The sequence below is a fragment of the Lutra lutra genome, chromosome 1, assembly GCF_902655055.1.
Source record: "Lutra lutra chromosome 1, mLutLut1.2, whole genome shotgun sequence".
NCBI lineage: Eukaryota > Metazoa > Chordata > Mammalia > Carnivora > Mustelidae > Lutra > Lutra lutra.
Window position 1 is genome coordinate 189,395,267 of NC_062278.1, and position 19,351 is coordinate 189,414,617.

At 39.6% G+C, this 19,351-nt stretch overlaps 1 protein-coding gene across 3 annotated transcripts in view; it reads right to left on the minus strand.

Moving 5' to 3' along the window:
- The window catches only part of SLC25A26 (solute carrier family 25 member 26), a 133,011-nt gene that overhangs the window by 79,483 nt on the left and 34,177 nt on the right, over positions 1 to 19,351 (minus strand). For 2 of the 3 annotated variants that reach the window (XM_047747220.1, XM_047747208.1), the window contains 2 exons: positions 17,739 to 17,843; positions 16,553 to 16,600 (listed from right to left, as the gene is read on the minus strand). The exons of the other annotated variant lie outside the window; for it this stretch is intronic. In XM_047747220.1, coding sequence (XP_047603176.1) covers positions 16,553 to 16,600; positions 17,739 to 17,843 — 153 coding nt within the window. The remainder of the gene's footprint in view (positions 1 to 16,552; positions 16,601 to 17,738; positions 17,844 to 19,351) is intronic. 3 annotated transcript variants of the gene reach the window in all.

A 19,351-nucleotide genomic window follows, 5' to 3' on the forward strand; every position in this document is an offset into this window, starting at 1 on the left:
GATTCCGTTTAAATAACATTCTCACCAAGAATAAACTACAGTGATGGAAAACACATCAGTCACTGCCAGGGTTTACCAGTAAGGACATGGATAGGGCTACAAAAAACAGATAGGAAAAGGGAGTTTTAGGGATGATGGAAATGTTTTGTACCCTAATTGTACTGGTGGTTATATGAATGGATACATGTATTCAAATTTATTTTTCTATACACCAATATAGTCAATTTTAACAATATGGCAACTTAAAAAATAAGCAGTAACTATTTGTGTTCTTGCCTGAGATAAATATAGAGAAGAGGGAAGGAGGCATAAAAACAATGCATTTCAATTAAAAAAAATTTTGTCTAATAAAAATGCCTAGATGCCATAATACACCTAAAGTCAACATCTCGGTTTATAAATGTCAGTCCCTACGAAAAGCAATCAAGGGCTCCTTTGAGAGGGTTCTTTACAGGACCATGACACCCTGTTACAACAATAAGGAAGTTCTTCAAGATCAACCAGGGTGGGGGGAATTTCCTGAGAAGAGCAGTAGGCCTGAAGAGGCTCCCGCTGGCCAAATTTGGGACAGTCTGAGCATCAGAAAAGAATAATGCTAATGGCTTATAGTTATTGAATAAAAAAGAATCTATGACTAATTGTGATGGTTTCACATATCTATGAATAAAATAGAATGCAAAGAATTATCACTTTTTTTTTTAAAGACTTTATTTATTTATTTGACAGAGATCACAAGTAGGCAGAGAGGCAGGCAGAGAGAGAGGAGGAAGCAGGCTCCCCGCTGAGCAGAGAGCCGGATGTGGGGCTCAATCCCAGGACCCTGGGACCATGACCTGAGCCGAAGGCAGAGGCTTAACCCACTGAGCCACCCAGGCACCCAAGAATTATCACTTTAAATGAGTGATTTGTATGGTACATGCTAGATCTCAATGAAGCGGTTAAAAAAAAAAAAAAAAAAAAAAAAAAGAATGCATGAGTCCATACGGCCACCTTTAAAAAGAGCTGAAGGCTGGGGTGAGGAGCAAAAGAAGAGTAGAAGAGGAAAGCTGCATTACATAAGACTGCAAGCCAGCAAATTCAGAGAAAAATGACAGTGTTAGGAAAATTATCATTTTGCAATCACCAACGTAATAAACACTTCAGGCAAGAAGCATCCACAGATGTTATAAGTACTGGGTGAAAGATTATTGGGGAACAGGATAATCACATAGTCTCAAAACATTACCCCACAGATTACTTCCTAGGAACAAAAGAGAACTGAACCTTTAGAGCTCAGAAAACTAGAGCACACCAACTTAACGAAATGGCTCAACTTGGCTTCACCAACCAGGGGACAGCACGGGTCTCATCATACAATGCAAGCTGAAGCCCTGACGCCATCCATGCAGTATTCAAGCACACACACAAATTTTTCAACCAGAGCCTCGTCACGAGGAAATGAGACAACCCAGATTATGGGACTGTTCACAGAACTCTGCAATCACGTCAACATCAAGGAGGGAGGAAAAAAAGTTTGGGGGAACCTAACAACCAAATGCAGTGTGCCATCCTTTATCGGATATTAGAGGAAAAAAGTTATAAACTTTTTATTATTGGGACAACAGTGAATACTATAAAACTCACTATACATTAGGTAATTAATTAATTAGATAATTAACATATTAATGTTAAATTTCTTGGGTATAATGGTATGATAGTTAAAAGAAGCATAACAAGGAACACCTGGGTGGCTCATTGAACTCTCAATTTTGGCTTCAGGTCATGATCTCAGGGTTGTGGAGATCAATCCCAGCACTGGGCTCAGTGGGAAGTCTGCTTGAAATTCTCTCTCTCTCCCGTTGCCCCTCACCCAACTCAAAAAAAAAAAAAATTTTTTTTAAAAAGAAAAGCATATCTCTATTCTTTTTTTTCTTTTTAAAGAGGGGCAGAGGGGGAGGGAGAGGGAATCTGAGAGGGGCTCCACACCCAGTATGGAGCCCAACATGGGCTTGTTCTCACAACCCTGAGATCAACCATGACTCCATTTTTAGGAGACATATAAGAAATATTTAATGATGAAGTATCAGGTATCTGCTACCCACTTAAAATGTTTCAGGAAAAAAATAGAAAAAGAAGGCTACAGCAGATAAGGCAAAGTGTTCATCACTGAATCCTGGAGAAAGAATATATATTTTAACCTTTCTCTAAATTGTAATTTTTCAAAAGAAAAAGTGGGAGAAGAGGAAGAAAAGAAAAAGGTGCTACCATTCACTTTAAAACCTATTCATTCGTACTCCCAACAAAGAAAAGGAAATATGTACATTAAAAAAAAAAGCCTAAATGTTTTAAGAATTCAGCCCAACTCTGCCATCTATGAACTGTGTTATTTAATATAGACCAAGTTACTTACACCACTGAGTATCTGTTTCCCCAGTGGTATTAAATAGGCAAATATCTGTTAGTTCATAAAATGGCTTATAAGATACTAACAACTCACTACTTACCAAGAGGTTACTATACTTGTACCAGGCCCTTTGTTTCATGTTCTCACTTGGTCAAAACTAGTCCAAAACTTAGTAGTTGAGATGTATTATCTACACAACATATAATTTTTTTTTCAAATTCATATTCAATGTCTGTAGGGATGAAGAAAAGAACCTTTGTAAACAACTGTGTGAACCAACAGATAATTGGCAAAGAGCGTAACTTTCATAAGATCTTGGTTGCTCAACAGAAGACATATCACAACTCTAAGCACAGACATTACTGATATCATTCTACCAGGCCAAAGACATACTTAATTTACCCTATAAAGAATAATAAACTTCATTCCAAAGTGATTTTTTTTTAAAGACTTATTTATCTGAGGGAATGTGTGACAGAGCATGTGTGCACCTAAGTGGGGAGGGGGCGGAGGGAGAAAATCTTCAAGCAGACTCCCCGCTGAACCCAGAGCCCCATGTGGGACTGGATCCCATGACCCATGAGATCACAACCCGAGCCAAAACTATGAGTTTGACAATTAATCAACTGAGTGACCCTGGAGCCCCTCCAAAGTGATTTTTAACTTGGTTATTATTCCATTCTCCCAAACAGAAATATGGAGTAATTCACAGATAAATAACAGGGAAGATCCCCAACATGTGGATCAAGGCAAAAGCGAGCTTTATTAGAATACTTGGTATCGGATAAAAATACATTATATGTTTATAAAAAAATAAATAAATAAATAAAAATAAGAAACTTAAAAAAAAAAGAATACTTGGTATCAATTTAGAAGGCTCCTACACCAAACATAATCACTTACTTCCGAAATATAATCAGGATACACACTAAACTGATAAGATCAAAATACTTCTCTAAGAATCCTAGTTCAACGACATAATTCCTTTCTACTTAAAAAAAAAAAAAAAAAAATCCAGGAAATACTCCTGACACCAAAGAATCGTTATGAATGGTTATCACCAAATGCTGTTAGTAAATACCTTTGTAAATTTTATTAGGCACTAATAGTTACTAAAAGGTAGTTATAGGACAAAAAAAATCAGGATAAAATAAAGGCCTTAAACAAATGAACTACATCTCTCATTCATTATGCCTTTCATTAAATGAGGACAGTTAAGGCATCGGAGATGTAAGCTTGTCAGAGGGAAAGCTGTGGTAGAACTGAAGCAGGCTGGCTGCAAAGCCCAAACCCAGAACCACTATGCTCTAACACTCTGAGGGAGCAGCAAATCCAACCCAGGAAGGCAGTGCAAAGTCCAGACACCGTGAGTGACCACACCAGGTAAGCACAGAATGATAGAAGATTCCAAGCTTCCTAAAGGAAAAAGTCAGTACAAGAAACAAAACGATTTTGAGGTTGTCACACTTCAATATATGAAAAAGGTAAAAAATGCACACCCCCACCAAAAAAATAAAAATTAGAAACCTCAAAGAGAAAACCCAAAAGTCCATGCCCCAAAATGTTCAGCAAATTAAAATATGAGATAAACTTTAGCAACTGGGGCACCTGGGTGGTTTAGTTGTTAAGCCTCTGCCTTCGGCTCAGGTCATGGTCCCAGGGTCCTGGGATCGAGCCCTGCATCGGGCTCCCTGCTCAGTGGGAAGCCTGCTTCTCTGTCTCCCACTCTACCTGCTTGTGTTCCCTCACTCGCTCTGTCTCTGTCAAATAAATAAATAAAATCTTAAAAAAAAAAAAACACCTTTAGCAAGTGATGGAGTGCAGGAAGACAAGTCTATTTGAAACGTCTTTCCGAGTGACACAAGACCAATACTAGAGGAAATGCGGGCGCCGGGTGGCTCAGGTGGTTAAGCGTCTGCCTTTGGCTCAGGTCATGATCCCAGGGTCCTGGGATCGAGCCCTGTATCGGCTCCCTGCTCAATGGGGAGTCTGCTTCTCCCTCTGCCTCTCCCCTCCTACCCCTCCCCCTGCTTGCTCTCACTCAAATAAATGAAATCTTAAAAAAAATTTAAAAAAGAAATGCAATTGACCCTTCAAAACACAGGTTTAAACTGCATTGGTCCCACTTACATGCAATTTTTTTAATATACATAAATACAGTACAACACTTTATATGTACTTTCTCTACCTTCCGATTTTCTTAACGCTTGCTCTTCTCTAGCTTACTTCCTTAAAAAAGTGTAATACATAAGACATGTAATAAATAAGATATGTGTTATCAGTAAGGCTCCTGGCCAACAGCAAGCTATCAGTAGTTGAGTTTTGGGAGAGTCTAAAGTTATATACACAATTTCCACTGCACAGGGCAACAGCGCTCTTAATACCCACACTCGTCTGAAGGTCAACTATACAACCCCAGCACACTACTTGGCCAGGTGATCCTTCGTGAATTCTCAAATAACACTAAGCATTCACCATGTTCAACTCTGAAAATCAATCCAGAAAAAAATCACTGAAGAAGTGACGGTGGATGAAGGACAAGGTGAAACGGACAGGCAACTTGACCAACTGGAGTAAAGTGCAGCGTGAGAGTCATTCCAGAAAGTGGAATTCGAAAGTCAAAGAGGGTTAGGAGGTAAAAAGAAGTAACAGCCTCAACTCAAACAGAAAGTTACAAGATACTGAAAGTTTGTCGGATGAAAAACACAGACACAAATACGTGACCTTAAAGTTTCTAAAACAACCAAAGTAATGAAATTTATGGAACCGGAATGCTACAGGAGGTATGTTTGGGGAGGAGCATAAAGCCAGCTAAACCACATATTTCATTCCAAAGAGTCAATAGATTGTATCTAAGGCTGACAAATTAAGAAACAATTGTTTAAATATATTATCCAGAAATATGGATATAATAAGATGAAATAAGCACAGAAACAGTTTAACACAGAAAAGAGGTTATCTCTAGAGAGTGAGACTGGAATGGAGATGGAAAGATAGGAGACTTCTGCTTCTCAGACTATGTTCCACACTGTTGAACTTGTTACCAATTCCAGGTAGCATTAGTTGGATAAAAATAAAAAATGAAAACAGAAGTTTTAAGTTTAACTTGTCCTTATTTTAGAAGATCACTTAAAAAATAAAGTATTTCATTCAATGTCTTCTAGCGTTGTTTTTCAGCTTTCTATCTTTTTAAATAACTTCCAGACATCCATACATGTCACTAACATAGTACAAGGAGTTCACATATACCCTGCAGCCAGCTTCCCCTGATGTTAACAACTTAAATAACCAGAATATGATCATTAAAACCAGCTACTAATATTTCAGCTACACTAGTACCTAAACTCTACACTTTTCCTGAATTCCACCGGTTTTCTTTCCTTCTACCGTTTCTGTTCCAGAGTCCAGTCCAGCACCCCACACTGCACTCATCTGTGTCTCCTGCTACATTTGACAATTCCTTCATCTTTATTTTTCTTTTTTTTTTTTTTAAAGATTTTATTTATTTATTTGAGAGAGAGACAGTGAGAGAGAGCATGAGCGAGGAGAAGGTCAGAGTGAGAAGCAGACTCCCCATGGAGCTGGGAGCCCGATGTGGGACTCGATCCCGGGACCCCGGGATCATGACCTGAGCCGAAGGCAGTCGTCCAACCAACTGAGCCACCCAGGCGTCCCTCATCTTTATTTTTCAAGATCTTGACAATTTTGTACAAGTCTCTCCATTTCAGTTTGTCTGATGTTTTCTCATGATCAGGTTTAGATGATGCATTCTGGGAGGCAGAAGATCACAGCAGTGGTTTTGTGCTCTTCTGGGTGCATCATATTGGGGGTGTTGGGTATCAACAGACCTTGTTAGTGATGCTGTTAACTTGGTCACTTGGATGAGGGATCATCTGTCAAGTTTTTCAACTGTAAAGTTGGATACATAATGAAGTATTTTTGAATAAAATAAGGTAATGTGTAGTATTTGCTTCAAAATAATGTAAGGAGAGGGGCTGGGTCTGAGTACAGATGAAACAATATTGGCCAAGAGCGGATGCATGCTGAGTGACGGGCCCACAGAGGTTCATTTTACTCATCGACTTTTGCGTATCTTTACATTTTAACATGACAAAGTTTTAAAACTTCAAACCCAAATTAAAATCTATGCGTACATTTATCCAAAGATAAAACAAATCTATTTATTTAGGAACCTTGGATTGGAAAACACTATTTATGCTTGGATTTTCATTTCTTAATTTGAACTGTTCTTAAGGGTACCAAAGCAATCACCTCAGCAGTAGCTTTCCCAGTTCACGTTAACTGTCTGCCGCCAACATTTAAAACACAGGCGTTGTGCACCCTCTAGTGGTTATTCTGAATACAACTTCCGTATCCTCAAACTCCACTTAAAAAGCCAACTGTTTCACAAAGGAAAAGAAACAGCTTACTCTCTCTCCACTTTCTCCTTCTCCACTCGCCAATAAATTATCTGTTAATTACTTAACTAAATACCAAAATCATTTCGATGCCAAAGATGATCAACTTTTTCCCACTACTGTGTTGTTTTCTCAGAACACATGCTCAAGTGCGTGGAAGAAAGAGGACAGAGTATGAATTCAGTCTAAGCATTTTTAAGCCATCTTCACAAAGACTAGATGAAGGATGTTGAAACCCTATTAATTCCAACTTAGAAGCATCTGGTTGTGTTCTACTTGTATATATGGTTCCATTTCTACGTTTCAGAATCCTAACCCTCAGAAATTGTGCTCTACTTCAAGACAACAGATTTGTTTCAAATCACTTTATTTTCCTGGTTTACTGAAAAATTCCAAGAGGAATGAACAGTGAATTTATCTGCAAAACATGAGCAGGAAGCAGAGTGTAACCAACCCATCAGGCTTTGGATCACACAGGCATGGCCTCTGCTTCCAGGCCTGCCACATACTCCCTGGCTCAGCTTACTTATCTATAAAACAGACGAGCACCCTAGAGTTTTAGCTGCAGCTTAGAAAAATAGATGTGAAGTACATGATCAGAATTCAAGTTGTAACTATTAACATCATATAATCCTAAGGTAATGTGCAACCAGGAAGTCAAACACACAACTATTTTTTATATGTTTTCAATCATTTTCATCCTTTAAATGGCTCCCTTCAACCACAATACTTGAAATACTTATTAAGATTCTAGATTTTTCTTTCAAACTTAGTTTTCTTAATGTTGTTCCCTAATTTTCCTTATAAGATAATGTGAGCTCAGACATTATTATACACTACTCAGAATCTCAAGAGTAATTTCTGACCCACAGTGTTCAGTGTATGGAATTTGCCTGTGTCTGATGAAGGATTTTCTTCATAAGTACTATCCTTGCTATTTCCTACATCATTTGAAAAAAGAGTTTTAAATACATGAAATATTCATACAACAACCCTTAACTAGAAAGGACAACATCAGAATAAAAGCTATTTATGGAAGGCACAATATACCAGGAAATATGGTAAAAGACAAGAAGAAAATGAACCTCATTTGAAGTGCAGAAAGTTTACATGGCAAAAAACCACTACCTTGCCTGGGAATTAAGTGAGGATTCCACAATTCTTGCCAAATCCAACTTAGTCTGAGCGTCTGCTAGAGATTTTAAATATCTAAGTACTTTAAAACCAGTCTGCTTCTAAGAAGTAAGTATGATTAAGTCACTGATCTGTCCATTAAGTATCTTCTGATGCGCTACATAGCAAGCAGTCTTCTAGGTGCTGAGTTAACAGAAAGTAACCAAACAGACAACAGACACTTGGCCCTCACAATGCATTTATTTTTGCTGGGGGAGGGAGGTAGATACTAAGTTTATAAATAAGAAAAGATTATTTCAGATAAGGATGCAATGGTAGGGTACCAAGTCAGGGCTTGGGGTTGGGGGTGGTGCATTTCAGCTAGAGACGTCACAGCAGACCCCTCAGAGAAGGGACAGGCAAACTACTGCCTGATGGTTAAGAGCTGATCATGCAAACATATAGGATAATACGCACTTGTGAGCTACCGTCCTTTCGGAGCATCTCAATCAAAGCAGATTCTCTAGACTTAGTTCTCTAACTTTTCTTTTAAAGTCAGGTAGGCTCCTGGTTGCTGAGAACCTATTTTCCCCAAACTCCTAGCACTAGTGCCTACTTAAAGGTATAAGAATCAAAGAAACCTACTACTAATTTGAAATACTTTCCTCCCTAGAAAAATTTATTTGCGGGGCACCTGGGTGGCTCAGTGGGTTAAGCCGCTGCCTTCGGCTCAGGTCATGATCCCAGGTCCTGGGTTCAAGCCCCACATCGGGCTTTCTGCTCAGCAGGGAGCCTGCTTCCTCCTCTCTCTCTGCCTGCCTCTCTGCTTACTTGTGATTTCTCTCTGTCAAATAAATAAATAAAAATCTTAAAAAAAAAAAAAAAGATACATGCTCTTTAAAAAAAAAAAATTATTTGCATATAAAATGCAAAATGCACAGCTGACCACAGGGATTCAGATCATGGGCTCTGGAGTGCTCAGTTCCCTTCCTTACTTACTGGATCTAAGACTTTGAGTGAACCACAACCTTAGCAAACCTCAGTTTTTACAAAATAGGGATGTTGTGGATTATTGGGAGGATTATATGAAATACTGCATGTGGGAGCATGTGGGTGGCTCAGTTGGTTAAGTGTCTGCCTTCAGCTACGGTCAGGATCACAGAGTCCTGGGATCAAGCCCTGCATCAGGCTCCCTAACAGCAGAGAGCCTGCTTCTCCCTCTACCACTCCCCCTACTTATGCACTCGCTCTCTCTCCAATAAATAAATAAAATCTTTAGAAAGGAAGGAAGAAAGAAATACTGTATGTGAAGAACTTAGCACCAAAAATGGAACAGGTTAAGTACTTAGGAAGCTGATTTATATGTATTTTTAAGGGAAGTGTCTACCTACACATATCAACAGAGGTATTCTGAGATCTTTACTTTAAAATCAAAACTGTATAAAAAAATAAGTAACTTTGAAGTAAACTCTCATTTTCAGAATAATTACAATTCAGAATTACAAAGGGACCACCAGTGTTTTTTAAATAAGAGCTTCCACAATGGTGCCCAAAAAACAAAGGCAGCAAAGACTAAGAACAGGCATTACAGTTTACAGAACAGAATTAAATGTCCAAAAACTGTGGTCCAGATAAGTGCTTTGGACGTCCTTTAGAGGGAACCCAAGTACAGGACGAAGTGGGAGGTGTTATGATATGGTTTCCTTTCTGAAGAAATGGAACTTGAGCTAGGAAAACATGAGCAGCCAGAATATAGCAGACACGGCAGGGTGACTCAGTAACAGCAGTCCCAACCCCAAATGCCTGGTTTCACCTCCTACACTGAAAAGCTCCCTACATGTAACTTTCCACTCCCCATTCAGCTCAGGAAAGCACTAAGACACCTGGCCCAAGAAAGCTCTGTTTTCCAAGTACATAGAGTGATAGGCTAGTACTGCCCCCAGCCCTTCCCCAACCTTCATGCTTGGAAGGGGGCCGTGATGCCTAAAATGGAGCAGCCATTTTAAGACCAGGAGTAAATGAGCCACAGTATTAAGGTCAACCAAGAAGAATGAAAGAGGCTGTTTCCTGTATGCTCTCATCTAACCAGTATACCAGCCTCAGACTCAGTGACTCCAGATTTCTTATGATAGAGGGAGGGGGAAAAGCCCTTATCTGCAACAGCCAATGTAGTCAGATTTTCTGTTATTTGCAGCTTAAATGCGATCTACACTGACATACAAAGATGAAGAGGATATCTCATAAAGGATGAAAAACACAAACAACAACGAGAGAGAGGTCCTTCAACGTAACGGCTTATGATGTTACCACTTAAAAGGAAAAATTAAGAGATCGTTACTACCTTTAACCAGCAGCTTTCTTATGTGCATACATGGAAGAGTCAGTACACTGCATTTACATCCCAGTAAACCCTATACACAGGAACTGGTGTCCCTTCAGGATAGCATGGCCATCGTGCAACAATGGAAACAGGCAGCATTTTCCAAACTGCACAGAGCAAAGGAAATGTGTCCAAAGAATGAGCAAAGTAAATAGCAGCTGGTTTCTTGTAAACAAAACATGAGAAAATATGCACTGAAGGGCTGGAGTAATTTTTCTATATTAAGATAATTTTACTAAATTGTTCTTTCTGAAAATGTTTGTTTATTTAAGAGATGATGAAAAACTGCAGGCTAAAATCCTTATTTGAGAAGTAATAATTTTAGGTTCTCATAGACTGAACCATCACTCATTCTTCATAGAATATCTCCACAGTATAGTTATAATAATGTAAATGCAACCAAGGGACTCATTTTATAATCCTCTGTGATTAAAGAGGGTATTTCATTTTCATTTGTTTAATATTCCCATTAATAAGAATGTCCCGTTACACATCTACTGAAGGCCTGGACAATAAAACAATGGAAAAATTCCAAAACCAAACTGACTTTTTTTTTCTTTTCCCATGAAGCTAACATTATGGAATTTTAACAGATGTTCTGTTTGGTCATGGTTAATTAAAATGAATTATGTAGGATTAAAACAGGGTTCAATATGTTTGCTTTGGAGTTTAAGTGAAAAACTTAAAATTTCACATTCAAAGTTTGGAAAGATTTATAATCACCTTTTTCCTTTTCAGTGGAATTACTCAGATGTGGAAAATAAGTAAATTATTACAATTAATACTTTTCTGATGAAATCAGGCTTATAACAATTTTTTTCAAGGTTTAAGAAGAATGAAATCTTGGAAAACTATATATTCTTTGTCATTTCGTCAGCTATCTAAAGCGAAGGTCTCCTAATGGAGTGGATCAAAACGCTGAGCCACCACCCAGCCTAATTCCCGGTCCCCTCAGAAGAGCCTCAGCACTCTGAAGGGGTCAAGATGTCCAGCAGCATCTGACTAAAAATTACTCAGACTTAAAGGAATGGAAAAACCAACAAATATTTCTTGAGTGCTAATTTCGTGGAAGGCATTATGCTACGGCCTGTGCATGCTACAGAGAGGCAAAAATCCAACAGCTCTTTCCAAATTCACAGGCATAACTATACGTAGCCCAAAAGAACTGAAAGGTAAGGACAGACCACAAGAGAAAGAAGGAAATCAAAGAAAACAATTTCACACAAACATACACAGACACACAGCAGCGACATCAGGAGAAAAAAAGCCTTTCTTATAAGCTAGGACTGTTTTTCTCTTTTTACGGTAATGAAAGCAGACAAAGGCTAAAAGACCTTAAATAAGTAACAGAAGTTCTAGCTATAGTTGCTTCAAAACATCTTTCCATGGAAAACATTCAACTGTTGCAATCTCAGTGAGAAAGTCTTCCTCTACCTGGAAATAAATTCCAGTAAATTATCAATGTGACCCAAAAGAGAATAATCAAAAAATTGTTCCAACGTATCTATGTTAGTAATTCTGACCAACTCAAACACCAATTAGGGCAACTTTACATTATCATAACCAGTTTGTTGTTTTTCCTACAGAAGTAGCCAGTGAACATGAAATCAGCCTCAAGTTACAATTTGTTTACTGAGTACAAAATTCCTCTCTACAAGACGTTTGGATAAAACGCTCTCCAATCGCAGCCCAGGAGCTTTACAAGTAACACCAACAGCTGGCCTCTAACTCAAACACGACTGTTACTCATCATCATGAAATGGCATTCGGATGTGTGAATAGAGATGGATCACGGTTGTGTGGCTAGTCAAGGACCTCACAACCCAGAGCCGGGTTTCTTCGTCCGAGTCCCCTGGCAGACCCTATTGCTGTAATACCTCTTTCCTGAGACTGCTGGGAGATTTCACCGAGAACAGTCTATGTGAGGTTTCTAGCGCAGATGGGCAAATGTGGGCTCAGAGAAGTTAAGCAACTTGCCAAGAGCAGACAGCTGGCTTGGGGCAGAGGTGCCTTTCACACTTAGGTGTTACTTCCTGTCCAAAGCCCTTCCGGTTACTAAGCATACAAAATGCACCTCGTGTGACGGGCTCTGGAGAAAGCCCTTCACATGGATCTCTCCATCTCATTCACACAGGGACTTAAACATAATCTAAACAATTGGTTCACAGTAAAGGAGATAAAGCAGATCTTGGATATATGCTCATGCGCTCAGGCTCAGATTTACAGATATGGTGAGATTAGCTTTCCACTCTCAGATTGCTGGTACCGTTGGTAAGGCAGAGCGGAGGAGCTCCCGCACTTCTGGCCCAAAGGTCCACTGCTGTTTCCGAGTAGCGCGATGCGGCCACAGGCATCAAAATTACGAATGCCACACACCGACAGCCAAGCAATCTCGCTCTGGGAGTTTAACCCACCAACATCCTCGGCCATGTGTGGAATACACAAGAACGAGAACACACTCTGCGGCACGTGCGCAGTGTCGAGCAGCGAGGAGCCGGCTCAGCAACCTGCGGCTCATGTGCACGGTGGAGCACTCTGCAGTCCTGACAGCGATCTTTATGAAGTGACCAAAAATCACCTCCAAAATATGCTGGCTAAAGAAACAAACAGGCAGCGAAGCACCTAAGACAGGGTGTCTCTGGTAAGACACAGTTGACATTTACAGAACATTAAGAGTTAGAGGGGCAAACAACAGAGCTGGGGTAGACGCTGAAGGGCAATCCCGAGGCTTGATTCCTAAAGGTCCCCATTTCCAGCCGCCACATTAGGGGGAACGCTACTGTCTCAGACAGACAAGAAGTAACCACATGAGAAAAGCTGCCTTGTCCACCTGAGAGTGAGCTTTGCCAGCAGTGGTGATTTGGGCGGGGGGCTAAAGGGACGGATCTAGGGCTTCGATGAACTTACAGAACAGGCTGAGAGATGCGTTTGGCCTGCCTGATTCTGACTGCGTGTGTCACAGTTTGTAGAAAGACCTGTTTTCACTGAAACCTGGGCGCAAAACTGTGGGGAGAGGGGAGGTCATCCTCACCCGTCTCAGCTCTCTATAGTGGCGACTGTCATCTACCAAAGAGAACCCGGGAGTCATTCACGATCACAACGGCAACAGGCTGCCACTGAGGGAGCTCCAACCACCATCTTACCATCAGATTTATGCACACGGGAGTCAAATGCCAGTAATTACTTCCCTAATTCTGGGGGACACGTGCCAGGCTCTCCCAAGGCCCTCTCCCATGTGCGGGACTCCAGTCCCCTGGCAGACATCCAGCTCTGGGGAGAGGCCCAACCCCTCCTCCAAACAAACACCGCACCTGGCTGAGTGCCTCCCTGCAGCATCCTCACTTGGCAAGAGGGAGAGGGAAATCACTCTTGCCTCTTCTGTGGGCATGAAAACGCCACTGCAAGTGAGCTTGGCAAGGTATGCAGGTGCTTTCACACCCTTGTGCTCTTGCTCATGACGTTACAGCTGCCTGCCTCCTAGACTGTTTCTGACTGCCACTCCAAGAATTAGGCCAACAATTCATCTGCATTAATGCAACAAATACCAATTGAGTATATTCAAGCACTGCTTCCTCTATCATCTCAGCCACCTTTGGTCCTACAGATCACTGTGGCACCATGACTTGTCTACTCCGAGTCACTTCCCCACAAGAATGTGAATCTTTGAGGGAAGAATCGTTCTGCATGGTGCCCAACACACAGGAGGCACCCTTAAAATGACTGCTAAGTAGAATCTGTGGATAAAGTGTTATTTGCCAAGCTTCACTTATTCTTACTTCTTTTGAAACAACTTGCGCTTCTCAGCTTTCCTCCTCTTTAGAAGTCCTTCTAATTCACATACAAGATCGTGAGGCTGCTCTCCACAGAACGTTCAGGACAATGGACGCTCTGAAATCTGTCCAGCTAGGAAAGCAGCTGTGGTTTTGCTCTCCATTTCCATCCTACTACAATAACACCACTCCAGCTCAGGGGCTGGTCGCATCTAATTTGGCCAAGATCAGGAGAAAACGAATACTGAAAGGGTGAGGTACAGAGTATAATCCGTTGACCCTGCTTACACTCCGTCTAGAATCCACAGCAACTACAATAATTGAAGTGAACATAAGGGGTAAGCACGTGATCTCCACAAACATCAAATGCAGTTAAAAAAAAAAAAAAAGTGACAGCATTCACAAAATCTAAAGAACACACATAATCTATCTTATACTGCACAGATTCAAACTTCAATCTCATTCTAATGGGCTACCGCTAGGGAGATAAAGCTTGTTTTAAAGAAAAAATTGTACACAGAAAAACCGTATAAGTTTCCTGGTGATTCTCACTACGGCTTCAATGTATTTTCTTATTGAAACAATCAAAGAAGCTCTTGGCAAAAACAATTGGTATTGGTGTCAGAATAATGTAAGAATTGAAACTATTTATAATGTAAAAATTCTGTTTAAAGCAGATGTATCACTTCTTATTTTTCTCATTTTGAAAAGAAGCTATGTTTCATTCAGTGATAATTCTTCTCTCGTTCTATCAGAGAATCTGTACAAAAGCAATATTTCAGCTAAAATCAGTTCTGAAGGATCTTTTATGAATACGTATAATGCAGAAGACCCCAATTAAATTTCCAACGAAGCAATGCCATTTTCAGTAAACAAAGTCATCTCAGTAGGGTCACACTATTTGCAAAAACTGTAGCCTAGAAATTAATTACTAGTATGACATATGTCAAAACAAATTTTTAAAAGACCAGAATGCAGTTGTAACCATGTGTTTTATCTGTTTGTATGCAAAACCAGTATTGCCTGGCATGTAAATATATTCATTTATTCAGCATCTCTCAGAAAAATAAAAAAGGTTCAGTGCCCCCCTGGTTTGCTGTTCCCCAGTGAAATCTGAGTAAATCAGACATTTAGTGAGTCAGAAAATAACTACAGAATGAAGATACAGTGTGGGTGGTATTTTTGAGAGACAGAAGTCACCATCACACAAATAAACTAATTTTAAAACATTCAGTTTTCCTACAAAGGAAGTTTTTCTAAGATCTACATCAACCACACCACCCTACACCAAAGGCTGTTACCTTGTGGAAATCAAAGCTTTAAATAACATGTAACAGTGCTGGTATTTCATAAAAAAGATTGCCGTCTATAGTAAAAAAACAAAACACACAAGAACTACCTGGGAATAAAATTAGGGATTTCAGACAATTTCAATGTTCTGCTAATTACAGCAATATTTATTTAAATTAAAAACATTTTTATAAATGTAAATATTTTAGCACCCAGGGAACTCCCAAGTAGAAAAAAGAATACAGAGCAAGGGTATGCAGATTCCCCTTTGTATTTTCTTTAATAGGAAATTAAGTCCCAATCCTTTTCACAATGTATACATATAGACACACACACACACACACACACATATATATAAACCTATTCTACCCATTCATTAGATATATATGTGTGTGTGTGTATCAAATCATAATCACATTGTACACTTTAAATACCATACAAGTTTAGTTGTCAATTATATCTCAATAAAGCTGAAAAAAAAATCCTAGGATTTAAACTCTTAAAAAAAAAAAATTATATCCCAAACCAGACAAAGACTGTGATAAATCTTGCATAAACCAACTTTTAAACTTCAAAATATTGTCCTCTATGTGAGGCAAAAATTAAGACGTACTTCCTGTAGGAAGATACTGGTATCACTTTGATTTTTCCACTAACAGCAGAAGAAATATACTGAATCCCTGACTTTCTTAGTAATCACAAGTGAAGTGGCTGCTGGGCACACACTGAGCAGCAAGCTGCCCGCAGGGCCAGCACCCCAGTCCCAACGGAACGCCCCAGCTCATCACACCTTGTTATCGGGAAGACAAGAGTTGACCACACGACACAGACTTTAGAGACACTTGTCTCCTCAAGCGCTTCTTTCATCACCAAGTGTTCGTTAATTCAGTGTATTCTGGTAATTAACTTGGTATCTTACCCTTAGCAGTTGTTTCTTACTCTTTCAGCCAAAGCAGACATTCGGCCACCCCAGCAACAACCACACCACAGGCTGGGTGCTGTTCTGACCAGGGAGACTGCTCTTTCAGCAAACCCATTCTGCCCATTCGTTAGATCTAAGAACCAGGATAAGACTAAACAGTATTTCAAAAAGTGATCATCATTTCTCTTAAATTTTTAAAGCAGTTTCTCTGAATAAATTTATTCAACAAAGTGTATCATTCTTCTGCACTTCAATACTGGAAATTGAGTGAGTTACCTCTCTTAAAACTGTGCTTTTGTAGCCTCGATATAATCCTTGGACACCCTGAAACAAACAAAAGGCCAAGAGCTCAGAAAGCTAGAACAGCAGAGAGTTCTGAATGACATTCTCTAGTCAGAATTTTACCTTTGTAACTTCTCTGAAGTCAGAGTTTTAAAACATTTACAATGACCACAGTTCCGTTAAGAGGTTAAAGGTTATAAATTAAAACATACAAGGCTCAGGTCAGCTCCCTTTAAAATAGGAATATCTCTAAAATAATTAAATGGACTACCTCAGTTGTTTTCAACATTTCTGCTTGAAAAATCATACTTAAGATGTTTTAAATAAATACATTTCCAAAAGCAAAGGCATACATAATGCCAATCATCCCTTCACATAAAAACATAATTATATTTCATAGTTTCAATCAGAAGACATCAGAAATTCACTAATAATCCCTCCACAGTGATAAATATCTCTGGACATGCCGTGACTTACTTAACTGTCCACATGATTCACAACAGGGTCCCTTGACTCGACTGGACTGATCTCATGATCCTATGATTAAATATTCAGTACCTCCTCACCAAAGTGACAAAGGGACCATTAAGAAGAATAACTTTTCTAAAACCTAGACTCACTGAAAATTTCCACGTGACTGAGTACTATTTGTTTGTTTTTTTAAAAAGGCTTCTGTAAAAACTACAAGAAAAGCAGCTCAATGGTCCTTTCCGACAGGGCCAGCAAGACTGACTTCTGACCCATAATGTAACATTAACAAGGAAAAAAATAACTTTAATATAAACTTTATGATGCTAGTCCCTACGTCCATTACTACACTTCTCTTCCATGGGTCCTCAAGTTCTGTAGTAACATTTTAATATATCTTTATTCACTTCACATTTTTACGATTTATTTCATGTCTGATTCTGAAACTACTACAGGACAATTACAATGTAGGACACATACACAGTAGTGATACTCGGTATGCGTTGTTCAGAAATTTGGGGGGAAATTTAAAATTAAAATTTGAAAACAAAGAAAAGGCAAGGATAATCTTAGCATAAAAAGATACTGTGACCCAGCATTAAATTTAGCTTTATGGTCTCTTCTAAGACTCCTGGGATAAGAATCACAATATTCCTAATAGCTACTATAAAATCTTTCTCAAAAAGGAAAAAAGTTTAAAAACACATCTCACCTCTTTATATAAGATGTTAGAGAAAATGTGAAATGTTCTTGAAGAAGCAGATACCTGTGCCCTCTGCTTAACAACTTCAGAAGGAACTCGTATCAGGCAGGCAACCTAAAATACATAATTTAATTACATCCTAAAAAAGAAGTAATTTCTATGAAAATTTTAAAACTAGGGTTAAAAGGGGATAATGTACAGGTTCAGTGCAAGATGTCAAAGGTATTTTTTCAGACTAAAAACCTTAGACCCGGGGCGCCTGGGTGGCTCAGTGGGTTAAGTCGCTGCCTTCGGCTCAGGTCATGATCTCAGGGTCCTGGGATCGAGTCCCGCATCAGGCTCTCTGCTCAGCAGGGAGCCTGCTTCTCTCTCTCTCTCTCTCTCTCTCTCTCTCTGCCTGCCTCTCCGTCTACTTGTGATCTCTCTCTGTCAAATAAATAAATAAAATCTTTAAAAAAAAAAAAAAAAAAAAAAAACCTTAGACCCTTAATGGACACGCATTATTTTGTCAGCCCAGAACCTCCCCTCCCTTGTTCTATATCGATCCTCACACCTCCTGCCATGTTGTCTCAAGCCCATCACTCTATAACCCCCTCAAGGGCAAGAAACACATTTACGTGCTCTGAACCCCAATTGCCTAGAACAGCATCAAGTGCTCACATGAAAATAGGTTGAAAGAATGAACCAAAAGGGCTTTTGCTCTATTGTCAATAATGCGCACATCAATGGGCAAAGCTGCTCATCAGCTGGGTACATCTCATCTGCCATCTCCCCACCCACCCCAGCCTCAACTAGCTCCCCACCTCAGAACCCTGACCCTCACCCGCCACCCCCACTGACTACTGCACACAACAACTGAGGAGAAACTCCAGGTACTCCTGGGCCCTGCTCTAGGATTCCAACTGACTAGAATCCTGACTGGTCCATACTCAACACCTGACTGGTCATCAGCCAATATTCTACAATTTTTTTTTAAAGGTTCATTGATTTACTTGGGGGCGGGGGTGGGGGAGTGGCAGAGGGAGAGAGAGAATCCCAAGAAGATTCTGTGCTGAACGCAAAGCCCGATACAGGGCTCAATCCCACATGACCTGAGCTGAAATCAAGAATCTACTGCTTAACCAACTGAGCCACACAAGCTCTCCTCCAGAATTTTAAAAATATTTTTATCTTTGTACTGAACATTAGATTACCTACATACATAGTTACATAGACTTGAAAAAACAAACTGGGATTACAGGTAACATTTCTCCAACTTTTCCGCCTCCCAGCATTTCTAAATTCTCTAAAACCAATAGATATTACAACTTGGTAACTTTCTTTAACATAATATCAAAGGGTAAATATATCTACTCTGGACCAAAGATCTTAACTGAGGGAGAAAATAAAATGAAAGGGCTAATTTAAAATATTTTGGGGGGGCACCTGGGTGGCTCAGTCAGTTGAGCATCTACCTTCAGCTCAGGTCATGATCTCAGGGCCCTGGGATGGAGCCCCAAATGGAGCTCCCCACTTCCTCTTCCTCTGACCCTCCTCCAAATCATGTTTTCTCTAATAAATAAAATCTTCCAAAAATCATAAAATAAAATGTGCTTTTCAATGCAATTCTACTTATTAGTCTT